Genomic DNA, 17,767 nt, shown 5'->3' with positions numbered 1-17,767 from the left:
TCTTTTGTGCCAAACCGTGTTTATAATAATAAAATGCTTTGTTATTTTTTGAACTCTGTCTCCCGCCCTCCCTGATTGAACGAACGAGTGTCTTATCGTCAGAGGTGATTATTATAATCATAGTGTATAGGTCCTTGGGCCCTAACTCAAGGTGGCGTTGTCGGTAACATAGAGAAGATACTCTGACATAAAATATAAAAAGCCGCCTCGTGTCGCCACAATAAGATTCAAAGTTATTCATATTGATGGTCTATCACGGATAAGAGTGGACTGGACTACAGTACCTTCATCGTCTTCCTGCTGTGATGAAGTGAGCCAAAACAAACCGTCCGACTCGTAACAAGGAAATGATGAACCAACCAGTTGATACTCGTCCCAGACTCTGCTTTTATGAGCTGCGTATTTCCGGTCACAGGGCGCTGTTGTCTCTGTTAACTTTGGACGAGAGGCAGGGTGTTTTTTCCTAGACGCAGATTCATAGACCCTCTCATTCTCAAGGAGGGTAAAGATGTGGAGATGCTTCCCGGACGTTTCTATTGCACTATTTAATAACTATTCATCATCATCCACACAGAAGGCCTCAAAGGGCTTCAAACGTGTCTGATAAGATCAAGTTCACCGTGCGGATATCATAGGCCTACTCCCTGTGCTGGTTAAACCGCTATGAAGGCAGGACCATATATAGACTTCCTCATGTGGTATGAAATCACACCCAGATCTGTGATGCAGGCCCACAGAGAACAGGACCCAGTCCATTATGACGTTTAACCGCTTTCAGTAACCAAGATGTGGTTAGTGTCTACATCTGTGATGCCAGTAACGCGTAGGCCTACACTGTGCGTTGGCGTTCACTCAACGCCAATTGGCGTTGAGCGCGATGGTGTGTGTGAGAGTGGTGTCTGTCTGTCTGTCTGTCTGTCTGTCTGTCTGTCTGTCTGTCTGTCTGTCTGTCTGTCTGTCTGTCTGTCTGTCTGTGTGTCTGTGTGTGTGTGTGTGTGTGTGTGTGTGTGTGTGTGTGTGTGTGTGTGTGTGTGTGTGTGTGTGTGTGTGTGTGTGTGAGAGAGTGCGTGTGCGTTAGTCCCGACGCCCCGCCCTCATGGGTTAAACCCTCTGTTTGTCGATGGCCATGCAAATGACCATTTGTTTTTTTCCATGCATATGATTTGTTTAGAATTATGTTAATTGTGATGTGCCTTTCCCCGGACGTGATTGGTTGCTGCATCGGAAAGCCGAGGATCCAGGAAAACAAATGACGGGCGAGCTCAACATTCGCAGACCTAAAGCTTGCCCTTTAGGTCTTCAAATACATTTGTTACTTCATTGAGGCTCTTGTTAGCTACCAGGGAACTGGGCCAGGGTAAGGCTGTTAGAGGTTATCAAAAAACGACACGCAGTAACACCTTTGTTAAGAAACAATAGGCGCAGGGCTGGGCTGAAGCCCCAGGGCCTACGCCGATCGGGGGGCCTATCCATGGTAGGGTGACCAGACGTCCCCGATTTCCGGGGACAGTCCCCGTTTTCGGTGATCTGTCCCCTGTCAAAGCTGTCCCCGGAAATGTCCCCGATTTTGACACTGAATGGGGGAAAAACGCGCGCAGACTCAAATACCAGTTATTACGGTAGTCATTTAGCGCATCACCAGAGAAGACGTCGTATGACGTACAGACGTTATCAGGACGTACGACCAGACGCAGAAGCGTCAACAACAACGATCTAGAGGCGGCAAAAAGGAAAAAGAGAAGATCAGCGGTCATAAATGGTATGTTGTGTATGAACTTATTTATTTTGTGTGAATTGGCAGTAGACTTGTGTGTGTGTGTGTGTGTGTGTGTGTGTGTGTGTGTGTGTGTGTGTGTGTGTGTGTGTGTGTGTGTGTGCAGGCCCGGCTCTGGGCATAGGCAGTATAGGCGAATGCTACGGGCGCATCCATCCGCCGGGGGCGCCGAAAATATGGGATTCTTTTTTTTTTTTTTTTTTTTTAATACTGTATTCATCTAACTTTAACTTCAATGTTTATATTTCTTAATACCAGTAGTTATTTCGAGTTATTTTTATTTTTTTCAAAATAAAAGAGCATGTGGAGTTTCAAAATAAAAGCCCAGATTCCAATATGAGACATATTACAATGATTTTGGATTCAATTTAAAATAAAATACCCTGTTATTCCAGGCTCATTTCACTGCAGGGCGATAGTTCAAGACCCCATAGGGTCACCCAAGAAGTTTCAGGACATTCTGATGTGTAGTTCCAAAATAAAAGCCCACCAAATATGAGACATATTACATATGATTTTGGATTCAATTTAAAAGAAAATGCCCTGTTATTCCAGGCTCATTTCACTTCAGGGTTATAGTTCAACCCCCCATAGGGTAACCCACGAAGTTTCAGAACATTCTGATGTGGAGTTTCAAAATAAAAGCCCACGAAGAATTCCAATATGAGACATATTAAATATGATTTTGGATTCAATTTAAAAGAAAATGCCCTGTTATTTCAGGCCATTTCACTTCATGGTTATAGTTCACGACCCCATGGGGTCACGCAAGAAGTTTCAGAACATTCTGATGTGGAGTTTCAAAATAAAAGCCAACCAAAATGTCCAATATGAGACATATTACATATGATTTTGGATTAAATTTAAAATAAAATGCCCTGTTATTCCAGGCTCAGGGCGATTGTTCAAGACACCATAAGATCACCCAAGAAGTTTCAGGACATTCTGATGTGTAGTTTCAAAATAAAAGCCCACTAGATATTGAAATATGAGACATTAGATATTATTTAGGTATGATTTTTGGATTAGATTTAAAAGGAAACGCCCTGTTATTCCAGACTCTTTCCACTTCAGGGTCATAGGTCAGAACCCCATAGTGATACTCAAGAAGTTTCAGGATATTCTGATGCGTAGTCTCAAATTAAAAGCCCACTAGATATTGAAATATGAGACTTATATTTCAATATCTAGTGGGCTTTTAATTAGAAACTACACATCAGAATACCCTGAAACTTCTTGGGTGACACTATGGGGTCTTAAACTGTGACCCTGAAATGGAATGAGTCTGGAATAACAGGGAGTTTCCTTTTAAATTTAAACCAAAAAAATATATGTAATAAGTCTCATATTTCAATATCTAGTGGGCTTTTAATTTGAAACTCCACATCAGAATGTTTTTAAACTTCGTGGGTTACCCTATGGGGTTTTGAACTATAACTCTGAAGTGAAATGAGCCTGGAATAACAGGGCATTTTCTTTTAAATTTAATCCAAAATCATTTGTAATATGTCTCAGATTGGAATGTTTGGTGGGCTTTTATTTTGAAAGTAAATACCACAACGGCCGTACACTTCCTTTGATAGTATTTGCTTTTATTGACTGTCTTTTTGTATGTACCCGACGAATGCTTTTATTTTAAACTAGTTCTGAGACGCTATTACCGTAATGGCTAGTATATACAGGTACGGCAAAAAACTGGGTCGGCTGGCTTGACCGCCAATCTCGATGAGTCGGCTGGCATGACCGCAGTTAAAAGGGGTAGGGGGCACCAGCAAAAATCTTGCCTAGGGCACCAAATTGGTCAGAGCCGGCCCTGTGTGTGTGTGTGTGTGTGTGTGTGTGTGTGTGTGTGTGTGTGTGTGTGTGTGTGTGTGTGTGTGTGTGTGTGTGTGTGTGTGTGTGTGTGTGTGTGTGTGTGTGTGTGTGTGTGTGTGTGCGTGTGTGCGTGCGTGCGTGCGTGCGTGCGTGTGCGAGAAGTGATGTAACGTTAAAATAAGTATGATTGTTTATCTGAACTGAAGACCTAACGTAACGTTATAAAAGTCAGTGAACGTTAACATTATGACAATGTTTTTATATCCGTCATTAGTGAAGCTGTAATGTTAACGTTAGCATGAGATTACCAGGTGATGACATTGTATGTGCCTCTGTTTTGGAAGAGGGGGAGGTGGAAGACTGCTTTGGTAGCATATGATTTTCCTGTAGGCATAGGGACCTGAGACTGTTAAAATAATAATAATGATGATATTATTAATTAATAATAAATTAATTAATAATAAGTCAATGGTTGATAGTTGTGTGTGTTAGGCTGCTGTTTTTTGTGCCGGGCTGTGTGGGTAACCAATGACTGTAGTAGTTATAAATGCAGATCATTTGATTAGCTGATGCCCTGAGTCACTGATTTTAATGTCAGTAGCCTATTACTATTGGCTCTGTTCTTGCAGTTTTTCTCATGTTCTCTGCTCTTATTCTACTCAGGCTCCTGAGGCGGAGGTAGCCTGGCTCCGCCGCCTAAGTAGCCTACTTCCGCTCAATTTGAATTTCCCTTCAGTACTAGGTCTGGACCTGCTGTATGTAATTTGGTTTTCTGGTACCGCCACAGCGGCCGCCAATCAGCGAACAGAGGGCGTGTCTGAGAACAATGACGATAAAGTCGTACGCCAGTTTGAGTTGTTGTTGTAGGTCGGTAGTTGATTTACTATGTGCAATTTTCCCCTGATAAATTAAATTCGACGAACAAAACCTGCAGCTGTCGTTGACGGACATTTTCGTGCAGACGCGCAAGGTGTTTGGTTTGTGTACAACCTGCGCGTGATTCCCGGCGCATGACATACGTCACAACCAAACGTTAGTGATTGGTTATGGCAGATCCAGAGTGGCACTGGGCAGATCCAATCATTTTAAACTTCAACAGACACCCGCCTTCAAGTGAGTTAACGTTTGTCAATTGATTAGGTCCAGACTCTCTGTACAAATGAAATGAAGTGAAGTACGAGAGTCTGGTAGAACCAGGCTAAGGCGGAGGTGGATGAATGAGGGGATCCCGGTAATGTCACCCATTTTTTTGATTGCCACCTTTTGTGTCATAAATATCAGTTCAGTATTCAGTTGTGAGTAGAAACCTTTGACCAAAAAAATCCATCCTAACTCAAGCTAACAAGACTAAGATATGTTTGTCTTCCTCAGTGGGTGGATGGTTGGTGATGTCACCCATTTGTTCTTTGTTTGATTGCAACCTTTTGTGTACAGCCTTCTTACTAGAGATGTATTTTCTTGTTGTGACTTTTTTGTACTATTTGGGCCAGGCCCACAGTTTCCAGTGGCACACATTATGTGATCCACTTGCATCTTTTTATATGTTTTGACTCTGTAATTATTATTAATTACATCTTGATGATATTTACTAGCTACTGGTCTGGCAGCTGTCTTTGCACATGACACTTAACTTTGGAAGAGAGATGTTTTTTCTCATGTATTATTCTATATTTGTGTTTTTGACACTGCTGTGCACTACTGATACATGATATTTGTGGGTGCTGATATTTTGATTTATTAACCTTTTTTGCAGGGGCGCCACCAGGGATGTTCGGCCCCATGAAAAGATATCACACTGGGTCCCACGACCACACACAGGCAACGCCAACCATGTGCAGTTTCTGTAACCACACCTCTACCTGTGAAGGCTTCAATTATCTTATAGTCCGATACTAACTTTACAATATCTACTGACACTGAGCTGTGATAATATAACACTGTGACGACATGCAGGAAACATTCTGCATACTGATTAAGTGTTTGTTTAATTATAAATTTGATTTTCTATCAAAATCCATTAATGATGATTTTTTATTAGCATAACTAATGTTCTAATATTTTTTCAGGGCCCCCGTCAGTCACGGGCCCTCAGAATTGTCCTTACTTTTCGCCCCCTAATGGGGCCTCTGACCATTTGTGTAATAAAAGCTGATTAAAATACATGAAAAAATCCCCATTTTTTATTTCATAATGATAATATGTAATGATTTTTCACCGCCGCATTGAAAATGTCCCCGATTTTCATTTCAGAAATCTGGTCACCTTATGTTATATGCCTCTTGTCGTTTTTAAAGCGTCAAAGAATGCTAAGCTCATTTTAGCAATCGTTTGTTTTATTGTATTCTGCAGGACGTTAAGTGTTGGTATTTAGTTTGCGGTTATCGAAACTAACGGTTGGACGCGGACATGAATGACATCAAACTGGCTGTGCTGGGCAGCGAGGGAGTGGGAAAATCAGGTGAGGATGCGCCCTGGTGAGAGATAGGTGACCCGTGGAGGGACAGGTTGTTAGGGAACAGGGCGGCGAGGGTTCAGCGTCAGACAGGCAGGTAGGGTTCGGCGACAGGTAGACTAGGGAGGAGGGGAGAGGGTTATCAAGAGAACGGGAACACTGAACTGGGTCTAGAGAATGCTGATAGGACCGATACGAACTGGGTAGTTGTAAACGACGAACTGGCGCCGCCGCGCCGGTTGGATGGAGATCCCTGGCTGAAGTAGGAAAAGGAGGTTGATGATCGAAGACAGGTGTGACGGAAGAATGAGATACAGTGGCGTCAAGTGGCCACTAGATGGGGGTGTTGGACTGCGTAGCAGGACGTAGCATGACGCAGATGTCCCGTGGACGGACAGTGCAGTGCGCGCCTTATACATGACCCTCATATTAATAACCATATGCTTTTGGTTCTGCAGCTCTCATCGTTCGGTTCCTCACGCGGAGGTTCATCGGGGAGTACGTCTTGTTGACCGGTAAGACTCCTAACGTTTGGAGACTATTTATTTAGACCCCTATTAGAAGGCTTGCTTGTTTCTGACATAGGTGAACGCAGGTAAAACACATGTTATGGAATTGTGCATATAGCCTACTGTAGGATATCATTCATATGCTGAAGTGAGAAACGTTATTTGTGTATTGATTTATGAGCTACATATTGATTTTATTATTATGATTTTTGCTATCCAGAATTCGACATCATTCAGGTAATTAGTATGATGAATTTGTTATACTATTCCTACTGCATTAGAATATGTCACATATTTCCTGAAACATTCCTGTGTCAAGTGTCATTCCAATCTTTGAAGGAAAGTAAATGAGACATCAGTAGGTCAGTTGAGGGAAGTGAAAAGTCAATTGTAGGTTTAACCCGAGATTGTGTAGTTTCTCCACGAGGCAACGTGCTGTCAGGTTATCTTGCCTGCTGCTACACAATGTTTATGTACTATCAGCTGTTTCTCTCTCTCTCTCTCTCTCTCTCTCTCTCTCTCTCTCTCTCTCTCTCTCTCTCTCTCTCTCTCTCTCTCTCTCTCTCTCTCTCTCTCTCTCTCTCTCTCTCTCTCTCTCTCTCTCTCTCTCTCTGCATTTAGGCTTGTCGCTCATTAATGTCCAAAGTCAATGTCCAGTGTCCTCCTTTGACACAAGGGAAAATGGTTTGGCCCAATCAGTGGCAGCAGGTGTTCCCTGACACCATACTTAAAGCCCTCAGCCCCACCCTGACTCTTTCAGTCCGCAGCACCGAGCCATGGTGAGCGGGAGAGATTGTTTGTGAGTGTTTGTTGCTTGAATAAAGAGCTTGAATATACAGTATGCTTAAGGGTTTGCTGTTCATACACTATCCATCAATGCGCGCTATTGATGGGCAGATAAACAGACGGGGACAGTGGTCAAACTGTCACAGGTGCTCTTTAAGCTTACAGGTGGTTTCAAATCTCCCATTCAGAACGTTAGAAAAGACGGGGACACAGAGTGTATCACCAAGGAACAAAACAGGGAACGACAACCGTTACGACCTCGGGCACAGAGCACTGTCCAACACTGTCCCTCTCGCACATCTGAGCTGCTCACTGATTCATCACTTTTATCTAAAGTACCTTACAATGAATTTAAACTAACTATCAAAAAAGAGCCTCATATGAGAATAGCCCTGGATGAATACGACCGCAGCGAGCCTGGGCATCGTGTTACCACCCCATACCCCCCGCCCCCCGGGGAACGGTGTATTAAATGTTCGTTTGTTGGAATCATCCGCAGCATGGCTCAGGACCGGGCCGGGTTGTTGTTGGCCCCGTCCCTCAGCGGCCGTTAGAGATATCAATTCCCGGGCAAGAGACTCTCCGGCTTGTTTACACCGGTGTTTTATTATGAGTCGTCTAATAATAGTCCCTGTTTTTATAACGTGTTTACCAATTATAATACCCCATACGGTTGTAGCACACCACATTGTGACTTGTGACTTGAGAATTTATATTTTCAGAGTTCACGTTGAATCTTCATTTATTTTGCATTTGTCGTGTTCCCTTCTCTCTGCAGTGTCCCTGAGCCTTCAGCCTCCAACTGTGTCATCCTGTGAAGGACGAGGTCAGAGGTCAGGAGAATCCCTAGGTCATGTGACGTGGGTCATATCAACAATTATGTATCAATTAATTTTATCTTTTTCGCCATATTCAATTTTTTAAATATCAACATTATACCGTTGGTGCCAAAGACAAAAGTCTTATCCAATTGATTTTGGAGACCTTTGCATCGCTACTATGACAATTATTATTTTGATTATTATTATAACTACTACTACTAAAGCTTCAGCTGAGTGTCCCATGTGCAATAGAGCACATTTGTGTGCTTTCGAGAGGACGCCGGGAAATCGATTGTTGATGACTGAAAGAAAAAAAGAAGTGAAATCGATTATCTTGAGTAAAGCAAGCTGCTTTTAACCGAATGGGTGCATGTTTACCAGCTGCACCTCATTCCACCACCGCAATGTGATTATACTAATCTATTTTATAAACTATTATGTGATTATTTTATGCTACTGTAAATACACCAATCCTTAGATAAACCTGACAGTTTATCCTTCAACGTATCCCGTTGCTTTTTTATCTTTTTTTAATCATGACGTGATTTTTGCCTTTCTGATTAGGCTCTATGTTTTATACCGAATTTCAGATTTTTGTTCGTTTATCTGTTTTTTCTATGCTGCTATCTGTTACACTGGTCAAAAAATAACATTCCCACTGCCATTTATCAATAAAACTCCATTCTAAATGTTGTGAAATTCTGTTTTGTCATTCAAAAGTAAAATAAACTTTATTTGTGAAATTTCAGCTTTATTGCTTTGATTAAATAGCTGACATTGTATAGCGATTTTTGATTTGCATAGCATCCATGGTTAAACAAAAAGACTGAACATGAGCTTCCAGAGAAGAAACTTAACTTTACATAAATTCAGTTGTGTTTCGACACTCGACAATTACAGTCCAATAGCATTTACGATAATGTTTGTTCAAAATGAATGCAATATGCTTGCCATTTTGCGTGTAAAGCTTAAAATATAGCATTATATAATCAGAAATATTTCTGTTTATATGCCTACAAAATAAATAGAACCTAATACAATCTGGTACAATTTTCCTTCGGCCAATCGTTATAGAGAATACTAAAGTTAGACATGTAGCCCAAGAACAGAATCTACATCGGAGACGATCTGGTGGCGTGAAATGAAAGCACGTGACCGAGCTGTGGATGATCCGTCTGCTCGCGACCGACAGCGGACACTGACGAAGGGCCGGCCGGATGCTGATGATGACATTTTAAATATTCAATGGAGCCTATATGGGGAGCGGCGAGGCACGCCAGACAGATGAAGGTCTATTTTAAAAAGAGACAACTGATGATTGGTCACTTGTTGGCTCCGGCGGCGACGCGCAGGCCAGTAGGCCAGTGTCCAAGTCCACGTCGATCCATTATCAGCAAAAGGCACCGTTTGCGGATTTGGCGTTGTGTGCGTCTGTCGACTAATATTTCATGTGGTGGGTCATTAAATGGTCCTTATTCGTCCCGCTGCGTGCAGGCGGGAAGGTCACACGCATGCGGACAAACAGGCACATTCCACACGCATCCGCATACCATAAAAAGTAAGAATATAAGTGCAGTGACGTGAAATCGCCACAAGACGGCGCCATTGGTGCAAACTTTTCTAAAAATGTTATTTATGCTATATATTTAATCAGTTGTCACACCCTTAACGCAGTTAAATGCAAGTAAATATAATCTGCAAGCTTCCTTGAATATCCCATATGCACATTTAATAAATTAATATGACTATTTGAAATATTGTAATAGTTACATAAAATAGTGCTTATGGTACTTTAGTCCCCATGTCTCCAAGCCCGGCCCACAGGGTGATTAGTCTGTTTTAACAAGATCAAACCTCTGTTAGTGAGTCAGCGGCGTTGCTTTGTCTGTTGATAGATGCAGTGACTACGATGCCTCTGATGGGTTACGTTTAACCTCTGACCTCTAACTATAGGAGCCATTTCCAGAATACGTGTTGGCATGTTTAAAGGTATATATCAAGCCTATGTTTGTATTATGTTTCGGTATTGTACTTTCTTTCATATTCGAAATTGATGTGTGTGTGTGTGTGTGTGTGTGTGTGTGTGTGTGTGTGTGTGTGTGTGTGTGTGTGTGTGTGTTCCTGCCTTCTTGACCCCTTGACCCTTAAGGTCAAATACTGTTTACCTCAAGGTTTTTGCGTAGCAACATTACGATTAATGCACCACCCTAGCTCGCCGCTAACAGTAAAGACGTACCTCGCTGTAGCTAACCATTACCCCGTGGCGGCGGGGGTCCCCCTCCCGCTAACTCCCCCCGGACGGGGCATCAAAGAGGGCAGCCCCTGGCTCTCGGGGGGGGGGGGGGATTAGCCTCAAGTACCCCGTAAACCGCCGGCAGGAACGGCACCGCGTTACCTGAAGCTAACCCACCGCTAACGCTACGTCAAACAGGCCTAATGAGGCAGGCTTCGTGTTTGTGTGTGTGTGTGTTTGTGTGTGTGTGTGTGTCTGTGTGTGTGTGTATTTGTCGGAGTAAAAAAATAAAATAAAAAGCGATCCGTAATCTGTATTATGTTATTTCGTCCTTGGAAACATGATCCGAATGTTTTTTGAAACCTGCCCGGCAACGGACAACCCAAGCAAATCAGTTGTCAAGTTGTCAACAACTGGTGACGTAGGCCGGTACAATTTTCGCCCCCGGTACAATTTTAACGTGACAGCTCCTCTCTTTGGTCAACACATAGCTGTTATCTATGTTTGGCTGATCACAAACACATTTTCCACTCTGCTGAGATAATACACATGGTTCCTCTTCTGATTTCCTCCTTTATAGATTGCGTTCTCTGTTAGTCACTGAGCAATGTTAGCATCTATCTAAGTGTGGAATCTGTGATGCAAAGATTAACCAAAACCTCCAAAACTTCTGCGTTGTTGTCTTCTTCACTGTTTCAGTATAAATGTTTTCATTATTGTAAACCTGAGCTTTGAATGGTTTGTCTTTCCATCAAGGTTTCATATTCAATACATACAAATGTATATCGATATAATAAAAATATGATCTCATCCGTGCATTCAGGTGTCTACCGTTTGTCTTTAATAAACCCCACAACACATTTGTATTTGCAAAAAAACTGGTTTTATTAGGCCTGTGTATGTTTTTGGGTTCACAATTATAAAACTATGCATTAAAATGCATCGACAAACATTCACATCTACTTATTTTGGTTTCATAGACCAGTGCATTAGGTACAATCCAGACAATAGATAAAAGTACTGTTGTGTAATCAAATGTATTATGATATAACCCAATTGGGTGATGTTCTCTCCGTCTGTTAGGTGAGTGGGTGCTGATTATACACACTTTTTTTTTCAAATGAATTATAAACAAATGCTTGGTCATTTTCTTTTTCACATAAAGCCTAGAGACTGCCCTGTAGCCTGTATATAGGAATTAAAATTCACCGAAGGTATACCCTGTACCAATAATAATCAAACATATCAAAAAAATGACATGAAACAAAAAGCACGAAAAATCAAAAAACAAAAACGATGTTCAAGTTATTTTTTCAAATAAGAAAAGTAACAAAGCATATTTCCTTCACAATGCAACTGATCAATTGATATGCCTTTCCAGGCAAGTGAATTGATCACTTGCATTATGAATATAAAACTGATATCAGAGCCATGCATTATGAAACTGTTAACGTCTGAAGATATACACAATATTGTAGTATCAACATATTTCGATTCACTATCAATCAATATTTAAAATGCATTTGTCATTAGAAATATATTCTTTGTAAAACCTGCTTAGTTAACCTCATGGAAGGTCTTAAGTCTCTTCCTTTCAGAGTTTATAGAGATCAACTTTTAGAAGCCCAAGAAAACCATTGTATGTTTATATACACATGTGGATGTGCAGGTGTGTTTGTGTGTTTGTGTATATGTGTGTTTATATATGCATGTGTGCGCTTGTGTGTTTTTATATATGTATGTGAGTGTGTTCATATATGCGTGTGTAGTGTTGGTGTGCGCGCTTGTTTGAATATGCATGTGTGTGTTTATATATGGGTGTCACTGTGTGTGTATATGTGAGTTTATATTTATATATACTAGGGCTGGAAGTTAACACGTTAATTACGCATTAACGCAATCTTATTTTAACACGATTAATACAACTTGACGCATTACAGTAAAGGGCCCAGAGGAAGGCTGAGCCTTAGAAGCTTTGAGACGTTTGGGGCACCAGACCTTGGGACGGGGGGGGCTCTCTAACACAGCTACCCTGAGGGGGGGCAACAAGATCGGGGCAGTCCCCGGGGCGGGCGGTTGGGGGGCGGTCATCCGGTGAAACACACAGGGAGATAACTTGATGACCACATAGAGCATGATAACAGAAAGGACCAACGGCAGTGCCATCTGGACTATCTGAGAACACATAGACCCACCCAGCCCGCTGAGCCATCCCACACATGTACATCAGTCTGTACCCCCCCTCCCATCCTGATCAGGCCAGAGCAGCTCCTCTACAACCCAGCAGAGCTCACCTGAGGCCTCTCTATGCTCTCACTCATGAGTCAAGGGCTTTGCCAGTTGAGTCTGAACAGGAGAGCAGTGAGTGAGACCAATCGGTAATTGGGCGTGGCGTTCTGAAGGCCAGTGGTCTCCAGGTGAATCAAATGGGCTCAATGAGGAGATGTGTGCTTTAGAGTATTCCAAAATTGTGATTTAGATTTTCTATATGTGTAAAAACAATGGAATAGTGCTTAGAGTTTAGCAGTCTGGAGTCTTCTGGTTGATTCATGAGCTTCAAGTTGTCAGAATTGTGTGCATAGTTCCATTTATTGTGTGTTTACAATCGAGAAAAACTGTAAAACCTGGGACAACCAGAGAGCAGTGATTCCCCCCCCTCACCCCCCCCACCCTCTGCCCTCCCCTCGAACCTACCCTCACCCTCTGCCCCCCCCCCTCTGCCCCCTCACCCCCCCCTCAGCCCCCCCTCACCCTCACACCCTCCTCACCATACCCTCAGTCCCCTCCCCCTCCCCTCAGCCCCCACACCCTCACCCTCATCCCCTCCCTCTCTCCCCCCCCTCCCCCAGCCCCCCTCACGCACCATTTGTGTGTGTGTGTGTGTGTGTGTGTGTGTGTGTGTGTGTGTGTGTGTGTGTGTGTGTGTGTGTGTGTGCGCGTGTGTCTGTGTGTCTACAACCGACACAGAGACACTGAGGCCCCCCTCCCTAACCACACCCCAGGGAGGAGGTCCTCCTCGGTGAAGGAGGCCTGGAAGGTGTAGATGTGTGTCAGTGTGTCTGAGGACCCTCCTCCACCTGGGGACACTCTGTAGAAGGACAGAGAGCCAGCAGGCCGGTCCAGATACACTCCTACTCTGGTGGAGCCAGCAGGGGGGAGAGGGAGGGCTCTCTCTATATCGTTGTACCCAGCAGAGTAACGATCATCACGGCAATAAAGACTCCAGGACTTGTTGTTCCCTCCAAGCCCGCTGTCATCACCCCGTCCTCTCCTTGTGATTCCTCTGTATGTCACTCCTATCTCAACCCGTCCTTCCCACTCTACCTCCCAGTAACAGCGGCCAGTCAGAGCCTCTCTACCCAACACCTGGTGCCAGAAGTCAAATCTCTCTGGGTGATCCGGATACGACTGGTCCTCTCCAACCACCGTCACCTTCCTGTTGTCCTCAGACAGAGAGAGGAGTCTGTGGGCCGTGTTGGGGTCCAGTGTGAGGTCACAGGCATCTGAGGGAGAACCAGACATGATGAGCTGCTGACCTCAGAGACACTGGGGAGTGTTCAGATGTTTCTGTTTTGTTGAGCCGACGTCTTATCATCTGATGAGGATGAACAGCTTCAGCCTCCTGTAATCTCCCTGCTAATCTGATCGTCTCCCCGCTAATCTGAGGAGAGGAGCCGCCACGGAGCGCTTCAGCGGCCCGCCCCCTTCAGCGACCCGCCCCCTTCGGCGACCCGCCCCCTTCGGCGGCCCGCCTCCTTCGGCGGCCCGCCCCCTTCGGCGACCCGCCCCCTTCGGCGGCCCGCCCCTTCGGCGGCCCGCCCCCTTCGGCGACCCGCCCCCTTCGGCGGCCCGCCTCCTTCGACCCTCTCCCCTGAAACCATCGGTGAGAGCAGCGGCCCCCAACCTATAGGTTGGGACCCGGTACCGGGTCATGCGTGTTACCTGGTCATGCGTGTTACCGGGTCGCTTCACGTGTTACCGGGTCGCTTCACGTGTTACCGGGTCGCTTCACGTGTTACCGGGTCGTGATTCACGTGATACCGGGTCGCCGAGAAACAATAAATAATGTATCTTTTAATTAATTAGAATTAGAAGGGGCACATTGGCCGCCTGGTAACCAATCGTATGTCACAACCCATCTCCACGTCCGCACGCAGATATAAGTGTGAAACTCTTGAAATGAAGGAACACGGATGGGCGGTATCAGACAAAGGCCAAGCCCATACAGGGACAAAGGACACGCCCATACTGGGGGGAAAGACACGCCCATACGGAGACAAAGTACACGCCCATACTGGGACATAGGACACTCCAATATTGGGACAAAGGACACGCCCATACTGGGACATAGGACACTCCAATACTGGGACAAAGGACACGCCCATACCGGGACCAAGGACACGCCCATACCGGGACCAAGGACACGCCCATACCGGGACAAAGGACACGCCCTTACCGAGCAAAGGACACGCCCATACTGGGACAAAGGACACACCCATTCTGGGGGAAAGGACACGCCCATACTACGTCAAAGGACACGCCTATACTGGGCCTTAGGACACACCCATACTTGGACAAAGGACACGCCCATTCTGGGACTTTTGTTGTGGGCCCCCAGCAGAATATGTTAGTCTTGTTGCAGAGTGGGATACTTACATCCCACCACTAGGGGCAGTAATTCCATCGCTGTGCACAGTAGCTCACCGCTAGCAATCCTGAGCTAGCCAGTGGATATACGGTCGCTATGCGGAAGAGCTACAGCTACGGGTTGTCAATAAATTAGAAAAGAGTAATGTCCGTTTCCGTCTAATTATTGTTCGTATACCCAAAATACTACAGTCTGAGACCAGATGTTATTTTCATGATCATTATCATGATTATGTCTAGGGATGGGAATCGAGAACCGGTTCTTGTTCAGAACCGGTTCCGAGTCAACCGATTCCTTGGAATCATTAGCAAGCCTGCTTAACAATTCCGCTTATCGGTTCCGGTCGCGGCAAATGCGTCGTGACGTCACACACACGCTGCTTTGATTTGGTTCAGAAGGCGGCAAACATGTCACCGCCGAGGAAGAATCGCATTGTGCGTTCAAACCAAACGCGACAGGGCGACAAGATCCCATACAAAGTGAACGTAGAGACGCGTATAAGGGGGAATTTTTCGCGGGAGAAAAACGGCGACAAAAGTTTTTGTTGTGATGACAGCCAATCAGCGTTCAACAGCGTGACAACTGAGTGACATGTGTAACGTAACAGCCAATCAGCGTTCAGCCGTCAAACTCAGTGCAGTGCAGTCCGGGGTGAACTGCAGCATGGAGGAGAAAGTGAATGTTGCCGTTTGCGACTCCCGGAGCTCTATATATAATATAATAGTACATAATATAATATTTGTTTGCATAATATCACGGCCAAAAGCTCTGTGCGCCTCCGGATGTTCGTAGCGCGGGGAGCTCTCATAGGGATTGGGCTTCTCGGGGTTTGTTTACCGGCGTTGCTATGGTTTCCGGTCTTGTGTGTTCCAACGGTTTATTAGGTAGGCCCATCTATTAAATCTCTGTCTAATCAATGCTTCATTTTGTTTATGTCAGTTGAATTTTGTTACAAGTTGAATGCAAATGAGCACTGTTAGCATTCCAAAAGGCACAAGTTCTTACTTGGCTGTTTTCAGTCTGTGTTTTTAGTTGTATGGCACATAATGATGGCATTTGGGCCTAAAAAGCCAAACATATATTTTTTCGTCTAGACCAATTGATTTGAAAATGTACAATTTCCTAATACTAGAAGCACTTCTGATCAGATATTAAAGAGATTTAATACAAACAAACACATTTATACTTGTTTTCTCACCCAATGAGATCGATAAGAGAAATGATAAGGAATCGGATCGATAAGCGGAATCGGAATCGTGAAATTATTATCAATTCCCATCCCTAATTATGTCTGATCATAATCACAACATTACTAAAAATCCATTTCATAATATAACAATGTAATACCTGCTGGGTTTTATACAAGCAGGTTTAATTGTGACGGTCGACAGTATTAATATACGTAAGATACATGATGTCGGCCATCATCTTCATTCCCATAAGGATCTGATCTCACTTCCTGCTGTGTGGATGGACTTTCCATCTCAATAGTGAGTGTGTGTTGTGATGAATCAAACAGATACTTACATCTCTGTGGAATTGGTTTCTGCCTCAACACTCCACCGTGCTCCGCACTGGGTGGGAATCAAAGTGAGAGCAGCATGTTGAAACATTCACCTTCATCATCTGCTGTCTCATCTCATTCTACACAACATTAGTTGCGGCTGCATTTTCAAACCACTTTATCTAGCAGCACACACACACACACACACACACACACACACACACACACACACACACACACACACACACACACACACACACACACACACACACACACACACACACACACACACACACACACACACACACACACACACACACACACACACTATTATAGTCCCCTGACTTAAACATCAGTATCAGTAGAGTCTGATAACAACCAACCGGTATGTTTTCATCGTCTGTTTGAAACTCCTACCTCTCCTCTCTGGAGGGGCGTCCATCTTTAAAGTCAGCAGGTTTATCCATAGACTGGACACTCTCACAGGAGTCACAGCTGGATCCAGGGGAGTCTGCTCTCTGCTGCTGCTCTGGGCTTCACCACACACACAGCTTTTACTCAGACTAATGATGGAGTCATGATGTATCACTGCTGAGCTCTGAGATGGACAACAGTCACAGACAGAGAGATCCTCTTCTTACCTCTTAGCTTTGCTCCGGCGGCCATGTTGCCCAGACAGAGTGGTCTTAGCACCCCCCTCCTCTCTCTCCTCATCCATAGTAGACTGGAGATCTGGACACAAACACAACTACATAATGTTTCTGTGGATTCTATTTGAGTTCCGAACAAATTACTGTAGTGAAGACTTCCTATCCTCCTCCTGTCTGATATACACTCTATCACTCTCTATGTCTAGATCTATACACCCTATCACTCTCTATATCTATACACTCTATCACTCTCTATGTCTAGATGTACACACCCTATCACTCTCTATATCTAGATCTATACACTCTATCACTGTTTGTGTCTAGATCTATACACTCTAACACTATCTATGTCTAGATCTACACACTGTCACGATAGAGTAGTATGTATGTCTGCGTCTACGTGCTGCATGCTGACTGTCTGCGTCTGTCTGTCTGCATCCTGTCTGTCTGCCTGTCTGTCTGTCTGCGTCCTGTCCGTCTGTCTGTTTCTCTGTCCGTCTGTCTGTCCTTCGGCGTCCTGTCTGCCTGTCTGTCTTTCTGTCTGTTTCTCTGTCCGTCTGTCTGTCTGTCTGCGT

The 17,767-nt window shown here is 44.3% G+C and overlaps 2 protein-coding genes and 1 long non-coding RNA gene across 4 annotated transcripts in view; 1 reads left to right on the top strand and 2 right to left on the bottom strand.

The window, feature by feature from the left end:
- LOC132455604 (uncharacterized) overlaps positions 1-17,767 on the bottom strand; it is a 174,763-nt gene that overhangs the window by 19,377 nt on the left and 137,619 nt on the right. The window contains exon 21 of the mRNA XM_060049494.1: positions 16,960-17,076. Coding sequence (XP_059905477.1) covers positions 16,960-17,076 — 117 coding nt within the window. The remainder of the gene's footprint in view (positions 1-16,959; positions 17,077-17,767) is intronic.
- Positions 1-17,767, bottom strand: part of LOC132455609 (E3 ubiquitin/ISG15 ligase TRIM25-like) — a 35,273-nt gene that overhangs the window by 10,631 nt on the left and 6,875 nt on the right. The gene's annotated exons all lie outside the window — the stretch shown is intronic.
- On the top strand, positions 5,837-8,846 carry LOC132455616 (uncharacterized). The gene is made up of 3 exons (XR_009525309.1): positions 5,837-6,047; positions 6,500-6,556; positions 8,115-8,846. It is a non-coding gene; the product is annotated as an uncharacterized LOC132455616 (long non-coding RNA).

This window comes from Gadus macrocephalus, chromosome 4, assembly GCF_031168955.1.
Source record: "Gadus macrocephalus chromosome 4, ASM3116895v1".
Classification (NCBI taxonomy): domain Eukaryota; kingdom Metazoa; phylum Chordata; class Actinopteri; order Gadiformes; family Gadidae; genus Gadus; species Gadus macrocephalus.
This window is presented reverse-complemented; position numbering and strand designations above follow the sequence as displayed.